This window comes from Cetorhinus maximus, chromosome 9, assembly GCF_964194155.1.
Source record: "Cetorhinus maximus chromosome 9, sCetMax3.hap1.1, whole genome shotgun sequence".
In the NCBI taxonomy this organism is placed as follows: Eukaryota; Metazoa; Chordata; class Chondrichthyes; order Lamniformes; family Cetorhinidae; genus Cetorhinus; species Cetorhinus maximus.
Genome location: NC_135887.1, coordinates 50,799,599 through 50,818,246, shown reverse-complemented (window position 1 = coordinate 50,818,246; position 18,648 = coordinate 50,799,599). Strand labels below are relative to the sequence as shown.

General features: G+C 43.0%; 1 protein-coding gene across 3 annotated transcripts in view; it reads left to right on the top strand.

The window, feature by feature from the left end:
• Positions 1-18,648, top strand: part of LOC144684646 (E3 ubiquitin-protein ligase rififylin-like) — an 81,344-nt gene that overhangs the window by 35,888 nt on the left and 26,808 nt on the right. For all 3 annotated transcript variants that reach the window (XM_078548709.1, XM_078548711.1, XM_078548710.1), the window contains one exon: positions 2,015-2,202. In XM_078548709.1, coding sequence (XP_078404835.1) covers positions 2,026-2,202 — 177 coding nt within the window. In that variant the 5' untranslated portion in view covers positions 2,015-2,025. The remainder of the gene's footprint in view (positions 1-2,014; positions 2,203-18,648) is intronic.

Genomic DNA, 18,648 nt, shown 5'->3' with positions numbered 1-18,648 from the left:
TACTTCAATATTTATCAGAAGAATGGCTCAGTAGCACCACTATTAACCGAGTTGACTGAGTCCTGAAGGACATAGCTGTCAGATTGTGCTTGTGATAGATGGTGAGAGAACCAACATGAGAGAAAAACTTAGTTGACCTGATCTTCACTCACTCACTCACCTGGACCTGTTCATAACAATATTGATAGGAGCGATGACCGCACAATCATTGTGGTCACAAAATCCGGTCTTTACCATTGAAGATGCCTTCCATCATGTGGCACAGCCACTGTGCTATATTGGATAGATTCAGAAAAGATCTAGGAACTCAAATCGATGAGTCCCTGTGGATCATCAACAGAATTGTGTTCCATCACAATCTGTAATCTCGTGACCGAGCATATTCCTAACTGTACCATTACCATCAAGCCTAAGGGTGGGGGCCTACCCTGGTATAATGAGGAATGTGGAAGGGTATGTCAGGAACAGCACCAGGTGTACCTAAACATGAGGTGTCAGCCTGACTAAGGTACATATATGGATGCTAAATAGTGGAAGCAACATGTTATAGGCAGCTAAGTGATCCCACAGCCAATGGATCAAATCAGTTTGCTGCCCTGCCACATCTGCTCGTTGAACAGTGATAGACAATAAACAGGAGGGGGAGGTGATTCCATGCCCATCCCCATCCTCAATGATAGCAAAGTATGGAATATGAGTGCAAAAGGCAACACTGAAGTGTTTGCAACCATTTTCAATTGAAAATGTTGAATTGATTATCTATTTTAGCCTCTTCCTGAGTCCCCACCATCACAAATGCTAGTTTTTAGCCAATTTAATTCACTGTACAGAATATCAAGCACTGGATATAACAGATTATGGACGTCGACAGCATTCTAGCATTAGCAGACTTGTGCTTCAGAAATAGCCACACATCCAGCCTAGCTCTTCTAGTAATAATACTCAAAATAAATCAGTCATAAGCAAAGTGATGGAAGGGTCAATGGCAGTGCACTGACTTGGCATTAACCTGCTCACCAATGCTCAAATTTAGATTCCACTAACACCACCCGACTCCAGACCTCATTACTGCCTTGACCAATCATGGACAAAAGAGATGAATTCCGGAGGTGAGGTGTCAGTGACTGTCCTTGACATCAAGGCAGCATTTTACTCAATAGGACATAAGGATCCCCAGTAAAATTGAGGTCAGTGCGAATAGAGAAAAAACTCCACAGGTTAGAGTCAAACTGGCACAAAGGGCAATAGTTGCTGGAGGGCATCATTTCTGTCCTGTTGCAGCAAGAGTTCCTCAGGGCAGTGTCCTAAGCTCAACCATCTTCAGCTGCTTCATCAGTGGCTTTTCTCTCCATCATAAAGTCAGAAGTGGGAATATTTGTTGTTGATTGCACAGTGTTCAGTTCCGTTGAAAATTTCTCACATAATTAAGCAGTCCGTACCCCCAAGCAGCAAGACCCGGACAACATTCGGACTTAGTTGACAAGTGACAATTAACGCTTGTGCCATGCAAATGTCAGTCAGTGACCCATCTACATCCTAGATGTCACCATTGACCAAAACTGTGGATCAGCCAAATAGGGTGGCTGCCAGATTCGGCCAGAGTCTATGGTGAGTAACTGACTTCCCACCTGACCTTCCAAAGTTTTTCCACCATCTACATGGCACAAGTCAAGAAGTGTAATGGAATACTCTCCACTTAACCTGTATAAATTCAGATCCAACAGTACTCAAGAAGCTCAACACCAGCACAAAGCACCCTGCTTGATCAATACCCCATCCAGCATCTTCCATGTCCACTCCCTCCACTACGGGCACACAGTGGCAGCAGTGTATATCACCTCCAAGATGCACTGCAGCCATTTGCCAAGGCTTCTTTTACAGCACCTCCCAGATCCTCAAGCACGTCCAATAAGTGAATGCGTAAAAAGTGATAAAATGTGTGACGTTGACCATATTAAAACTGCTGATATTGATAGCTCTTCAAGTTATAAATTAATTGTTTATGTTTTCACAGACGGCACTGCAATGTGGGCCTCCTGCTGCAACTGGTTCTGTGTGGACAACCAGACCATGGATGAACCTGAGCGTAATTCTAGGAGGCAGGCGTACACTAATGCAGGTTACAACTCTCAGTCACCCCCATCTGGATTGGAGCACACATGCAGAGCTTGTGGTTCCCGATTTGAAAATCCATTGAGAAAGGTGGGTACAAGTTGAGTTAGAGATTAGAATTGAACTATTGCACAGGAAACTACTTTTCGGCAGAAGTTGCAACTTAGAAATAAATATTACTAAATGTTGGTAGTGTCTTGTGCTGTTAACCTTGAATTTTAATCTATCTTGGAGAAATTAATCAGTGATTCTACTGAGGGAGAAGTTGACGCATTCTCTCAATACTTGCTAAGCTAAATTTGGTGACTTACTCATCTTTTGCACTGTTCCTTTGATTTGTTAGAGGATATCCTGTTTTAAAAGGAACAGAACTTATTGCTGTGTAATTGTGCCATCTATTATTCTGCTAAATTTGAGCTGTGTTCATACTGCATAGGTTAGTTGTTGGGAGTAGTCTCATTTTGAAGTAAATTAGAAACTAATTGCTTTTTCTCTGTTAATACCTTTAAAGATTCCACTTGTTGATAAGTTCCCTCTCTGGCTGTGACTTGTTGCTGATTTGTGATTGAAATTTGCAGCAGAAATCAGAAGCTCTCCAGATATGTGACTTTTTTAATATGAATAGTTCATGCGCAACAGGTGAACTGCTATTTTTCATAGTGGGAAGTGTTATGACATATAAAATGCAGTACATTCTGCTAAAGCACAGCTGTGTCTCCTAAGACCACCATGGCTAATTGCTAAGTAAACACTTAGATGAATAAGGCTTAATTCTTAACAAAAATAAAAATACCTGGAAAAACTCAGCAGGTCTGACAGCATCTGCGGAGAGGAACACAGTTAACATTTCGAGTCCGTATGACTCTTCAACAGAACTATGGAAAAATAGAAAAGAGGTGAAATATAAGCAGGTTTAAGGGGGGATGGGACAGATAGAGCTGGATAGAGGGCCAGTGATAGGTGGAGATAGCCAAAAGATGTCATAGATAAAAGGACAAAGAGGTGTTGAAGGTGGTGATAAGGAATGTGCTAATCGGTGACATTAAGGATAGAAAGCAGGACAAGCAAGGTACAGATAGCCCTAGTGGGGGTGGGGTGGGGGGAAGGGATCGAAATAGGCTAAAAGGTATAGATAAAACAATGGATGGAAATACATTTAAAAATAATGGAAATAGGTGGGAAAAGAAAAATCTATATAAATTATTGGGGGGGGAAAGGGAGGGGGGGGTGGGGGGATCGGAAAGACGGTGGGGATGGAGGAGAGAGTTCATGATCTAAAGTTGTTAAACTCAATATTTAGTCTGGAAGGCTGTAAAGTGCCTAGTCGGAAGATGAGGTGCTGTTCCTCCAATTTGCGTTGAGCTTCACTGGAACAATGCAGCAGGCCAAGGACGGACATGTGGGCTTGAGAGCAGGGTGGAGTGTTGAAATGGCAAGCGACAGGGAGGTCTGGGTCATGCTTAATTCTTGTTTGATCAGGAAAGTTTACAGTTTGGAATTAGCTGGTCAGTTTTAGGCTGCAGCTCTGGAGCATCCAGTAACTTGCAACTTTAAAAAAATCAATAACAGCATGTCTTGTTGGGTTCCCCAAGATGTACCATTTCTGATTCTGTGGCATTATTAACGAACAAAACTCCTACTTTCCTTGAAAATTTCTCAGCTGCTTATGCTCTTAATTTTTCTCATTTTTTTGTCTTCCACCGGTCCCTAATGCTATCTCTGGCTACTGAACAATTTTGATCAGTCTGTTTAACATTTTTTAAAAATTGTTCCTGTAACATTGTTTTACACCAGTCTGTCTCCTCTGCTGTATGTCTTCAATATTTCTTTGTAGCTCTCACACATAAAAGCATGAAATAGAAGCAGTAGCAGACTTTACATCCCCTTGACCTGCTTTGCCATTCTAAGATTTAAGTTGATCTTCAACCTCAACTTGCGTTCTTGCCCTATCCCTCTATCCTTTGATTCCCTTATTTTCCAAGAACATATCAATCTCTCACTTTTTTTTGTACGTCATAGCTATCTCTACTTTTTAAGGCATAGAGAGAAGCTGTCTGAAATTAATAGGTAATCAACAGATGAGGTGGAGGCGAACCAATGAAGGAAAATTTTGAAAATTTTTTTGGATGACATTTGAGAGCTCTGTAAACTCAAGAAACATAGTAGAGGAAGTAATATTTATAACGTAGTAAACATTAAAAAAATTACAACATTTAGAAGAAAAGCAATACATGTAGCTTTGGTGACATTTTGTGGACATGAAATGTTTCTAATGCTTTCTATCAGAGGCTGATGCATTTTTGGACACCTGAAGCTTGAGCTCATAGGCCTTCCTAGAGTAGGAGGACCTAATGGCATGGCATACTACATCTGGAATATATACAACTTCTGGAATTCTTTTGATTGAGAGCAAGACAGAGCATTTACTCTGTAGGTCAAAACTTGGTATTTATGTGCCAAAGTCCTCTTACACTCTTGATGGAAAATAACTGAGGCAGTGAAGGTCAATGGAATTTCTTTTTGTCAACAACATCAGAACAGAGTGAAGCATGACCTCTCTTTCATTGAGTTCTGGAAAAGATGGGCATGGATTTAGGAGGCAAAAGGGAGAGGGAAGGAAGGTTGAAGATGGAACAATAGATAACAAAGACAGAGTAAAGGGTTTTTTTTAGGAGAGGGGCGATGATGGTTGATTTAAAGGAGAGGAGTATAATACCTGAGAGGAAAGATGGTTAACAATATCAACTAATGAGAACCAGGAAGGGATGCTGAATGGTCAGCAGTTTAGAGGCATAGGGTTGAGGGAGCAGGAGAAAGCTTTGATGGCTAAGATGAGCTTTAAAAAGGAAAGATAAGAGAAACTGGAGAAAAATGAAAGTTCAGGGCCTGGGCAGGGGGAAACAATAGAGGGATTTTCCCATTGGATGAGTGGAAGGGAAGTGGCAGTTACAGCTGATTGTCACTAAGATGGAGACCATCCAAAGAAGTCTATGAACTCTTTGCATTTGTTGATTGTGAGGATACTCGAAACAGGAGAGAAATTGAAGACTGTTTGCAGTAGCAAAAAGAAGCCAGGAGTTATCTTTGCATTTCAGGATGATCCTGGATTAGTGAGCAGTTTGGGCAGACGTGAGCAGGATCTGATACTGCTTTTTGTGGCCCACCCAGATCTGGTGGCGAATGGCTTAACCAGTTTTCCAGTATATCTGTTCAAGTCTGCACCTCTTGGACTTAAGTGGAAATGAAAGATGCGCCAGGATGAGAGAGAAATGGCACCTGCCCAGGGTGTGTGTCACTTCTGTACTGAACTTGGTCTGTTGTGGCTGACGAGGCAGCAATCCCTTCTTCAACTGGTACAGATGGTCTGATGCTTTGTCCTTCTGGCCGGCTCTCTTTTCTGCCATCTGGTCATTTCTTTGTCCTCTGCTTTTTCCACGCTCTTTCTGACCGCTTGCTCCAGGCACTGTGGTCAGCAGCGAGGACTTCCCATGCATCGACTCTGATCCCGGTCAACCTGAAGTCTCACCTGCACACATGCTTATATAAAAGGCAGGGGTCACTTGTTATCTCGTGCCAATAGCAAGCTCGCCATCAAGCAATTCTTTGGGGATGCAGCCAGCATCCATTCGGTTCAAATGATCCAGCTAATGGAGCCACCGCTGACTCGAGGGCAAACATGCTGGAGATCCCTGCATGCTAGTGTACTTCCATATTAAGCACTCTGTCTCGCCAGGAGGTGCCCAGTATTCATCTGAGGCAGTGGAGGTGGAAGCTGTTCAGCTGGTTTTCTTGGCTTCCATATGTTGTCCATGCCTTGCCACTGTGAAGGAGGGTGCTGAGAATTCATGGAACTTTGTATTTTCAGTTAGTTTGCTGTTGGTCCACACTTGACTTCTTAACTTTGACGTGACAGCTATGGCCTTGGCAATCCTGGTGTTGATTTGGGCATCAAGGGACAGGTTGTTGGTAATTGTTGATCCACGGTATGTGAACCTGTTGATGACCTCCAGAGTGAGGTTGTCAATGTTGTTGGAAGGTGTACTCTCTATGTCCTGAACAATAACTTTGACCTTCCTGATGTTGATTGTCAGTCCAACCTCCTTGCAGACCTAGGAGCGCCAATCTACAAGTTGCTGTCAGTGTACTTCAGTATGGGATGCAAGCATGGTGACATCAGCAAACAGCAACTCTAGCAGCATGGAGAAAAATATGCCAAACAAAGTTAATGCCAGTACACAGCCCTGCTTTACCTCGCTGCTGACCTTGATGGCCTCTGATGAAACCGTGCATGTTCTTGTGGAAAGAAGAAATTAAACCCAGGAGTCCAGGTGGGCAGCCTATTTTCCACAGCAGTTTAAAAAGCCTGTCCGTGCTGACAGGGTTGAAGACCTTAGTGACGTCCATGAAGGCGTTGTAGAGTGGCCTGCACAGTTCATGGCACTGCTGTAACTGCCAAAGTGAGAAAATCAGTCAACTGTCAACCTGCCAGCTCAGAAACCACACTGAGACTCGAAGTAGATGCGTGACGCAAGGGTCTGCAATCTTATCAGAGCAACACGAGCAAAGACCTTCCCTGCAATACTGAACAAGGAGATGCTCAGTAATTGTTGCAGTCACTTATGTTTTTGTACAAGGTGACCATTTTTACATCATGCATGTCTCGAGGCACAAACCTTTCCTTCTAGCAGAGATGCTGCAGCAGTGCTGGTTTTCCGCTTTTGATGATTTCAGGTGGAATGCCATCGTTTCCTGGGGCTTTACTACTGGCAAGATGGTCAGTGGCCTTATTGAGCCCTACTATGGCAGGCTCGCTGTCCAGCTCCTCCCTGATAGGAATGTCTGGAATGGCGCTGAGAGCTTCTTCAGTGATGAGGTTCTCCGTTGCGTAGAGTTTGAGAAAAATGCTCCATCCATCTTTCCATCTGATTGCTCAATTCAGTGATGATCATCCCTGTCTTTGTCTTCAAGGAGGCTGATTTGTTTGCTGCTGGGCCTGTTGCTTTCTTGATTCCTTCATAAATCCCACTAGCATCCCTGCATTCAGCAGCAGATTGTATGCTGTTGCAGAGTTTTAACTGGTATTGATTGGTGCAGTGCTGAGATTTGATTCTGGCAGCTCTGAGAGCATCTCGGTTTTTATTTGCTGGGAATTTGCTTGTAGTTCACGAAGGCTGCCCTCTTGATTGCAGTAACTGGCTCCATTTCAGTCCAATAAACCTCAAACCAGTCAGCATTCCTCTGATCTCTTCTCCCGTATGCAATGAGAGCAAAGTAATGGTTAGTCTTGTGCAGATGATTCCACTATGACACCACGTTCTGGCCTTGGATAGTGTTGTCCGAAAGAACCTGATCAAGGGTGTTGAGAAACTCCTGGGCCCTTTTCTGGATCAGTGGTATGGCAAGTGCTGATCCGAAGACGGCCTTTCTCCTTGGAGTGGTATAGTTTCCTTGGCTGAAGCCTGACCTTGCTACACACCAGGGAGTGGTCAGTGTCATGGCCAGGGCTGTGATTGCTACAAGTGATGAGGGCACTGAGGGTGTGGTACATGTGGTGACGATGAGATCCAGCTGATGCCAGTGGCATGATCTCAGATGTCTCCAGGACGCATTTTGGCACGGGTTAGTTTGGAAGTAGCTGTTCGTCACACAGTCCATAGTAACAGCATAGCTCCAGCATCCTCTGTCCATTTTCAATCGTTTTGCCAATTCCCTGGTGCCCTATGTACATTGGCCAAGCTGTGAAGTCAGTACCTACCCTTGCATTGAAGTCTCCTAGACGGTACAGAGTCTCAGAATTGGGAATCCTGCTGCTGGCAGGGCCAAGTGCCTCGTAGAATTGATCCTTGACATTTGATCTGCAGGTGAGTGTCAGGGCATAGATGCAGAGAAGTTACCTGGCCCATGTTTGTTGACTAGTGAAGAGTAAGAAGTCTCTCTCAGCCTTCTATGGAGTGCTCGTCATCACGAGTAGAGTGTTTGTTTCTTTTTGCTGTGAAACCTACTAAAGCTCACATGTTACCTCTTGAGTTTCCCCTGCCAGAGGGATATGTTGTGTTTCTCTATAATGGATCCACTTTGAGCAAGCCTAGTTTCTTGCAGTGCAACAATGTCCACATTGAACCTTGTAAGCTCTTTGCCGATTACAGCTGTCTTGCTTGTGTCATCAGCCTGCAGAAGGTCGTCGGTAAGACCAGGGTGCATGGTCCTTACATTCCAGCTTGCGACACGAAAGACTGGTGTTTTCTTTGTTGAGTTTGTCTTGCCTTGTGCATAGATTAGCAACCTGCCTGTCAAGAGATGACTGTCTAACCCCCAAGCACCCATTGAAGCAAGCCGGCTGTGACAGGACAGCACCTAACTGATTGGGGGTTGCCCAGCTTGAGTTGAGCGGTAGCTATCCAATGAGACGCAATGATCTTTTCAGAAGTAACCGCTGGTGCTTGTGCTCTATGCCAATCAGGCAAGAACTTACGCCAGTAACTGTTTTTTCCTATGTTGTGCCAACATAAACCACAAAGCTCAAGTGTCCTCTCCAGGGCGCAGGCCTGGGAAAATAGATTGGAGACCCGGAATTTCCCAAGCATCGGGGAGACCCCCCCCCGGTATTATCCAAAGGCTGAAACCAGCACTGTTTGGTACCAGCTCTGCTGCAGGAGTTGCTGGAAAGCTGCCTAATAGGTGACAGATTACCCCTACGGGACTCCACTCTGGATTTTCTGTCCCTTAGCTGCCTTCTCTCCTGAGACACTCACAAGGATGTGGGGCTATTTACCCATAGCTGGGGGTCTGATTTGTGGGCACCAGGATGTAGCCACAAACCAGTGGGCTTTTATGCCACATGTCTGGGGCCAGAAATCTTCTGAGTCCCCAGTAGTTTAGCCTGGGGCCACAAGGTACCCAGTAACATATGTCGCCATGGGGAGGCACTACATCAGGCTTGCTGATGAAGGGGCTATGTACTGGCAGGAGAGGCTTACACACTCTGCTCTCTTTGCAATAGTTATGCTGTTAGCCACCAGTGAGAGCTGTGATCAAGAGGTAACACGTAGACTGATCACTACACGCCACTCACTACGTTAACTCACTTGACACATCGCATTAACCGGAGACACGCAGGATGAGACAATAATGGCATTATTGGGGGCTACGGCATCAAAGTTGCAGATGAGGACGTGTTTGGAAGATCAGTACCTCCCAAAATACTGTGGTGAATGGAGGACCAAGGCTGGACAGTTGGGACTTTGAAAGTGCAATTGTTGGGGAGTTGGGAAGGAGCTTTTTCCCTGCGGCAGACACAGAAAGAAATAGGTTTGCAACGAGCTATGGGTGGAGAGATATACAAGCACTAGACCATTATTCAAGTTTGCAGGGTGGTAGTAAATTGAAGCCTTGAAGTTAAACCCGTTCAAACAGAACCCTTTAATAACTGTACTGTTGCAGAAGCCTTTTGTAAAGAAGGAACTATGTAAATTAGTTCACTTTTGTTGACGTTCATTTTTTTAAAATCTTTAAGTTAAACACATTCTATCCCATGGGACAGATCACAGTCATATATAACGAGTTGCTATGTGAGGGAAACAATCATATTTATTTATCTACCTGCAGTGGGGTAGAAAGTGCTGTTATTTTCTAGGATACAACCTATGTCTGTGAACAAAATCTTGTAACCTTCCCTCCAAACACTTAGTGACGGTGTTCATCCCTTCCCCACTCCTACACCCCAACATACCCAACAACACACCTTTGTGACCAGTGCTACATTAGCATATGTATGTTTGTGTGTATATAGTGTATTAAAACTATTGACTTTTCAATACACTAAAATACATTGAGTGTACCATAGCTTTTATATTTCATGTCCGCCCTTTAAATCGAACCCGCTGCTGCCTTAGACCTGCCTGCTTCCCACATCTGCTGCAGCGAATTGAGTGGCAAATGTAACTCCTGTCCAGTTAAGCTACTTGGAAATCAAAATAGTGACACGTGTGCATTTCCACATCGGTATGGGGTTGGGGACTCAGTATCATGCCATCAAGGTTCCAATGCAGGAATTGAAGTCCCATCCAGTGAGTGTGTTTAGCTTCTTTTTAAAAAAGCTAATTGGCATATCATTAATTATTTCTGAGTTCAGATTTCACATCTTTAGAGCATGAAGCCTTCTAGAGGACGTATCCTAGCTACTGTAACTTTGGTTTTAAAGTTCTCTTGTTATGACGCAGGATATTTTCCAACATTAAATAATTCACTACGTCTACATCGCATAACGTTTAATACCTTTATTCTGGAAAGCTCCCAAATGCTAGATCAATCAGAAATGGAATCATTTTTTGTGTTTCGGAAGGATTCAAGCTGTGGTATTTTGAAGAAAATGGAAGCTTTTCATTCTTCTAAACCCCTGAGAATAAAACCACTAAGTGCTCTATTCTTTTCTATTTTGGGAACCCGAATCAAGCTGCAGAAGTAATTTAAGATTCATGCTGAAACTATTACTCTTCCACAAGAGATATATTGGCACTGCAACTTTTTTATTGCACGCCCATCAATCTTGTTTTCCTTCAGAAGACCATGTGTCCTTTGTGCTCAAACCTGTTATACCAGCTTATAATTTAAGTTCAGTTTTATACAATTTTCTTTTAACCTTGTTGGGTCATACTGTTTGGAACCTTGACTTTGAAAGACCACTTAAGTGGTTACTGCTATGCCCAAAATCTAGGGTGACAATTTAGTGCAGTACTGAGGGCGTGCTGCACTATCAGAGGTTCCGTCTTTCAGCTAGCAAGTTTACCTAGTGTTTTCTCGTGCCTTTTCATAGATTAAACATGAATGGAGAATAACCCATCTTTTGCACTTGTACCAGTGAGACTCCGGCATCTCTGGCTGAGTTGGCAATACTCCTGCCAGCTTCCTTCTGACCAGTACATAATAGGCAGAGGTAGCACAGCAAATGTGGGGACATAGTATGGATATACTGGCTACAGTTGTGGTTGTGAACTAATGCTGTGGTGAGGTGTAATGTGACTGTCTCTACATCAGATATCTATATGGCACTGGAAAGGTCCCAGTGGGTTGGAAGATCACTGATGTAAACACCTCTATTCAAGAAAGGAGTGAGACAGAAAGCAGGAAACTATCTGCCAGTTAGCCTAACATCTGCCATAGGGAAAATGCTAGAATACGTTATGCAGAAGATAACAGAAAGTTTAGAAAATCATAATACAATCAGATGATCCATACTTCTAGATCAAGATTGACATGAGCTCTGTAGTTTTCAAGGCCCTTAGGGCATGTTACCTGAAGAGAGAGGGAATACAATCAGGCAGAGTCAGCATGGGTTTTGTGAAAGGGAATGGGCGGCTGTGTTTTTTTTCCTCTTTCAGCTGGCACAGGCACGATGGGTTGAATGGCCTCTTTCTGTGCCGTAACTTTTCTGTGGCTCTATGGGAAATCATGTTGGACTAATTTATTAGAGTAGGATTAGAGGGAACATGAAGAAAAACTTTTTCACCCAGAGGGTGGTGGGCATCTGGAATTCACTTGGTGGTTGAGGCTGAAACGCTCAGCTAATTTTAAAGGTACCTGGATCTGCACCTGAAGTGCTGTAACCTACAAGGCTACGGACCAGGTGCTGGAAAGTGGGATTAAAATCAGCTAGTTTCTTTTTGCTTTCTCTTTTTTTGGCTGATGCAGACACAATGAACTGAATTGTCTCTTTCTGTTCTGTAACTTTTCTATGGTTTGAGGAAGTAACAAGCAAGGTGGATAAAAAGGAACCTTTTGATGTGGTGTACTTTGATTTCCAAAAGGCGTTTTGATAAGATGCCACATCAAAGGGTATTGCACAAAATAAGTGCTCATTGTATAAGAGGTAGCATATTAACATGGATATGGGATTGGTTAGCGAACAGGAAGCAAAGAGTAGGGATAAATATGTCATTTTTGGGTTGGCAAGATGTTACTACTGGAGTGTCATGGGAATCAGTGCTGGGGCCTCAACTATTTACAATCTATATCAATGACTTGGTTGAAGGGACCAAATATATGGTAGCTAAATTTGCTGATGACAGAAAGATAGGCAGGAAAGTAAATTATCAAGAGGAAAAAGGGATTTAGGTGGGCAAAAATTTGGCAGATGGAATATAATGTGGGAAAATGTGAACTTGCTCACTTTGGCAGGAAGAGTAGAAAAGCAGCATATTATTTGAATGGAGAGAGACAGCAGAACTCTATGGTACAGAGGGATCTGGGTTTCCTGGTACATCAATCCCAAAAAGTTAGTACTCAGGTGCAGCAAGTGATTAGAAAGGCAAATGGAACGTTGGGTTTATTACAAGAGGAATCGAATGGGGATTGTCTTATAAGGAAAGGTTAGGCCTGTATCCATTTGAGTTTAGAAGAATGAGAGGTGATCTTATTGAAACATATAAGATCCTGAGGGGGCTTGACAGGGTAGATGCTGAAAGGATGTTTCCCTTTGTGGGAGAGACTAGTACTTGACGGGGACAGTTTAAAAATTGAGGGTCTCCCATTTAAGATTGAATTAAGGAGAACATTTTTTTTCTCTGAAGATCATTAGTCTGTGGAATTCTCTTCCCCAGAAAGCAATGGAGGCTGGGCCATGAATATATTCAACGCTGAGTTAGACTTTTGATCGATAAGGGAGTCGAGGGTTATGGGGAACAGACAGGAAAGTAGAGTTCAGGCCACGGTCAGTTCAGCTGTGATCTTATCAGATGGCAGAACAGGCTCAAAGGACCGAATGGCCGACTCCTGCTCATAACTCGTGTTCTGATTGAGACATTAAACAGAGACCCTGTCTGGGCCCCCCCCCCCCCCACCCCCCAAGTAGTCATAAAGGATCCCATTGCACTACTTGAAGAAAAGTAGGGGTGTTCTCACTGGCACCCTGACCAAAATTTATTTCTCAGCCAGTATCATTAAAACAGATTATCTGGCCATTATCACATTGTGCTTATGGGAGCTTGCTGTTTGTAAATGGGTTCAATAGGACTTCCAGTAGGAATTTGAAGAAAAACCTATGTATGTGAGGCTTTCGAGGAAGATTAAAGTTCCTGGAGCAAATACTACATTATTTAGTTTTATTGTAAATTTAACAAACTAAATAATGTACTGATAAATGCAAAATGCTTTATCTGAACAGTAGGATTTAATTGTGTAAAAAGGAGCTGAACTGTGCCCCCTGCCAATTACACTGATAGGAAATAATTATCTATCATTTATCGATGATATAGTAGCATTTTTTTCCCAGGAGTACAGAAGGAAGTAGGTTTGTAAAAAGATGAACATTGTTCGTGATGTGGGATAGAAAGTAGTGGTCAGAAGTCTCAGTGATCAAGATTACGGGAGTAGTGAGATGGAAAAGTTGATAAGGTAGCCATGACTATGAGAGGAGAATTTGTATGGCGCAAGAGGTTTTGGGAGAACAAGAAGAGAGGAGCTGTGATGGAGATTTAAATTGCTGAAGATGAGGAATCATTCAATGTGGGGAGAACATCGCGGTGAGAAATTCAAGTGGATTGGTAGAAAATGAGCATTTTAAGAAAAGCAAGAGAGATGGAACAAGGTGAGGAGCTCAAAGGAGATGAAGGAGGGGAGACATCAAGGTGAGATTGTGATGAGGACTATGGAGTCATTAAGGTAGTTTGGAAAGCAGGTGATGAAAAGTTTGGCTAAGTGGTGATGATTCAATAAGAGGCAAGGTATTGCCATTCATGAGCAAAGTCCTGGTCAAAATTGGTTAATTAAGTCATTTATGCTAAGTTACTAGATAGAAGGGACCTTGTTTGTGAATAAATTGGCATTCTAGAGGGGAGTGCAGAGATAATATTGCCTCCCTAGGACTTTGCTAATGAACAATAATGTTGATGGGGTGAGTGGGATGCGAAGGAGTTGGCAAAGTGATCCCCCAGCAGGGACCCTGCAAAAAGATTGTTGTAAGGCGATTGGGGAGTCTGAAATTGTTGCTCGTAAGGAGGACGGGTGTCTTGAGTCCCTTTTTCAAAAAAAAGAAGCAGCTGGCCATGTGGGCCAGGAAGGAAAATACATTTGAGGAACTAAATGATGGGGTGAAAATAATATTCAGTGGAGCCATGAATACAGAACCACAAAGATAAATTTCAGGAAGAGCTGGGAAAGAAAGACTTCATTTATATAGTGTTTTTCATGACCACCATATATCTCAAAGAGCCTTAGAGCTCTTTGAAGTGTTTACTGTAATTACTGTTTTAATGTAGGAAACGGGGCAGCCCAGCAAACTTTCAGAAACGGCAATGTGGTAATGACCAAATCATTTTTATTTTGTGATGTTGATTGAGGGATAAATATTGGCCAAGACACCAGAGATAACTCCCCTGTTTTTTTTTTGAAATAGCGCTATGGGATCTTTTACAGCCATCCAAATGGCAGATGGGGGCTTGTTTTAATACCTTATCCAAAGACATCACCTTTGACATTGCAGCATTCTGCTCTGAAGTTTCAGCCTTGATTTTTGTGTTAAAGTTCTGAAGTGGGACTTCAATCTGAAACCTTGAGACTCAGCTGAGAATGCTGTCGACTGAGCCGCAGCTGACACAACTAAAGCAGAATGGAATGATGAATAATGTCAAAAGTAGCATAAAGTTGTTGAAGGATGACAAGCAGGCAGCTACTGTCAAAATCAAACTAGATGTCTCGTGTCTTTGACTAGGACAATGTGAGTGCAATGGAGAGGACGAGGACTACATTGGAATAATTCAGACAAATGAAAGATTAGGATCACATTTACAGGTAAATGATAAGTCACATCTGGCTAATCTAATTGAATTGTTTTGAGGGAGATAAAAGCATCGTGGATAGGAAAATGTCTAGGGATCAAAGGAAATGCCAAACAATTATAGGCCAGTTAGTATTACATCAGTGGTGAGCAAATTAGTAGAATCAATCCTGAGAGATAGGATTAACTGTCATGTGGAAAGGCATGGTCAGCATGGATTTGTTAAAGGAAGGTCTTGCCTCACAAATTTGATTGAATTCTTTGAGGAAGTGACAAGAAGGGTTGATGAAGGTAGTGCAGTGGATGTTGTGTACATGGATTTTAGCAAGGCATTTGACAAGGTCCCACATGGCAGATTGATTAGGAAAGTAAAAGCCCATGGGATTCAGGGTAATGTGGAAAACTGGATAAAAGGTTGGATTTGTAACAGGAAACAAAGGGTAATGGTCGACGGATGCTCTTGCAAATGGAAAGTTGTCCCAAGTGGTGTTCCACAGGGCTTGGTGTTGGGACCCTTGCTGTTTGTGTTATATATTAACGATTTGGACGTGAACGTGGAAGGGCACGATTGGGAAATTTGCAGATGACACAAAGATTGGCCGAGTAGTGGATAGTGTAGAGGATAGCCTCAATCTCCAAAACGATATAGATGGGTTGGTGGAGTGGGCGGTAAAGTGGCAGATGGATTTTAACATAGAGAAGTGTGAGGTCAAACAGTTACAGGGATTACACAGTAAATGGGAATATACTAAGAGGGGTAGATGAAGTGAGATATCTTGGCATACAAGTACACAGGTCCCTGAAGGCAACAGTTCAAGTAGACAAGGTTGTAAAGAAAGCATATGGAATGCTCTCCTTCATTGGCAGAGGTATAGAATGTAAAAGTAAGGATATAATGTTGGAATTGTATAAAACACTGGTGAGGCCACAACTGGAGTATTGTGTGCCGTCCTGGTCACCACATTACAGGAAGGAAGTAATAGCTCTGGAGAGAGTGCAGAGGTGGTTTACAAGAATGTTGCCAGGGTTAGAAAAGCAGCTACGAGGAGAGATTGGATAGGTTGGGGTTATTTTCCTTAGAACAAAGAAGGTTGAGAGATGACTTGATTGAGGTGTACAAAATTATAAGGGGAATAGATAGAGTGGACAGGATAAAATTGTTTCCCTTGGTGGAGAATTCTAGAACCAGGGAACATAGATTCAAGATAAGTGGCAGAAGGTGTAGGGGGGACATGAGGAAGAACTTTTTTACGCAGAGGGTAGTGGGTGTCTGGAATTCGCTGCCCAAGTTGGTGGTAGAGGCAGAAACTCTAAACTCCTTTAAAAAGAACCTGGATCTGCACCTTACGTGCTGCAAGCTGTAGGGCTATGGGCCGGGTGCAGGAAGGTGGGATTAGAAAGGGCACCTGGGTGTCCTTGGGCTGGCATGGACAAGATGGGCCAAATGGCCTCCTTCTGTGCTGTAACTTTTCTATGGTTCTATGGATGTGGTCTATATGGATATGGCAATAGAGTAAATAGAGACAGAAAAGCTGGGACAGTAGAGGGATAGGAGGAATATAGTAGAGGGATAGCAAGGAAGAGGTCACCAAGGGAATGTTGCAGTTCCTCAAGGACAGTGAGAGGTGGGGAATAAGAGGACAAGGAACCAATAAATATATAGTACACGGAGTGAACAGAGATGCAATTCCCAAAATATGCTTTTGCTCAATCCCTTTATTTATAGGGAATGGCCTTTTTTGGGATATAGCAGAAGAGAAGTGACATTGGAAAGGAGTTGTGGCATCTTAAAAACTAGTTCTGAAAAAATACTACTTAATCGAAACTTACATGCTAGCTACATAATTATGCCTTACTCTGTCTCAAATGACCCAGTGCTTCACAATGAATTTATTTGAAATGTAATCATAGTTATGTAGACAAACATAGCAACCATTTTCTGTACAGTAAGATGCTGCAAAAATAATGATGTGAATGACCAATTAATCTGCTTATGATGTTGGTTAAGGCAGGAATGTTAATTGTAGAATGTTGACCTGCAGTATTATAATAGACTTTGGTTTAGCATTACACCTGAGGGACTGTAATGCTAACAATGCAGCAATCCTTCAGTACTGCACTGGAGATGCTTAGATAATGTGTTAAAGCCCTGGTGTAGGACTTGGGATTCAATTGAAAGTAACTCAACCAATCTGGCTCTAGTTCCTTGAGAGTGGTGAGCAACCAACAGTTCCAAGCAACCAACTGATATCTTACAACATAAGAATTTAAGTATAATTTCTCTTATAAAGAATCCTCCCTCAAATTCTTAACCTAAGAAGTGTGACAGACTGGCATTCCAGGGAGGTGGGAAATTCTGTTGGTATCTGACGGTACGATCCTTGAGCACTTCAATAGATGCCGAAGATACTCTATGATTGGCATGTTAAAACCCAATATCGTATTTTTGTACGGAAACTGTAACTTAGCACTGTGTACTTATTAAGCAAATATGAAGCTGAGGTCCCTGAATAGATCTGGCCTGTGAGGATCCCCAATAAATAATAATCAGCTGCTTTAATTGTGCATGTTGGGGCACTGACTCAGAATAAGGGGCGATCGTTTAGGACTGAGCTGAGGAGTTTCTGCACTCAATGGTTTGTGAATCTTTTGTATTCTGTACCTCAGAGGGTTGTGGATGCTCCATCGCTGAATATATTTAAGGCTGAGACGGACAGATTTTTGGTCTCCCAGGGAATCGAGAGATTTGGGGAGCAGGCAGGTTGAAGCCGAAGATCAGCCATGATTTTATTGAATGGTGGAGCAGGTTGACGGGCCGTATGATCTACTTCTACTCCTATTTCTCATGTCCTTGTGTTCTTAAATTGACAATGACATTATTGAAATGTGCCTATATGCTGAAGCTATCCTTTTTGCCTGTACCTGGCTGAAAACCCATCTGCTCACGTGTGCAGTGATGTTATCATGCACGTGGTTGCCTGGTAACATCATCACATGCAAGTGTTCTTCGGCTCCTGAACACGCAGTGTGAAACTCAAATGCTGCCCGTGTGTTCGTCGCTATAAAGGTGCTCCCACACAGGCCTGTGACCCTCACACTCATTCCCCTGTAAAACTGATGGGACCAAGCCTGAGGAAGGGAAATTGCAGTAACAGTGAACCCGATGACAGTGAGTGAGGAGCTGTTCATTTATCCCAGGCTCCAGTTATAGACACTGTATTTATCCCAGCCCTCTGTCCACAGACAGTGTGTGCAAAGCTTTCCCAAACCAGCATTAACATTGAATTAAGGGCTGCATGGCTTCAACCTGCTGTGAGTTTCCCATGTTGGTTCAGTCAGTATAGATGCTGCTGTGGATCCAGGGGCTGGATGTGTCGAGCTATCAAGAGAAGGGGTCTTTTGCCTGTTTCGTGAACACGACTCTCAGAAACCAACCCGGCTCAAGCTAGGAGCTTTAAAGTAGAGCAGACAGATGTTGCAGACAGAACCTGAAGTAATCCGTGCTGGAGATCACCCTCAGAAATAGCCAATGCCCCACTTCCTGCCTGCAGAAAACAAATCTGCATGGTCACACATATGAGTAGATGGAAAGAGGTATAGGGCTAGTTCTAGAATTGGATCCATTGATCTTGTGATGCTTGGCATCATCTTTGAGGCAGGCAGCTAGCTGCCAAGGATGTAGTCGGCTATGAAGTCACAGGAACTGCAGCTACTGTGTGGGAAGTTTCCCCTGTAGAGTTGTGGCATCAACAAATTTAGGCAAGCAG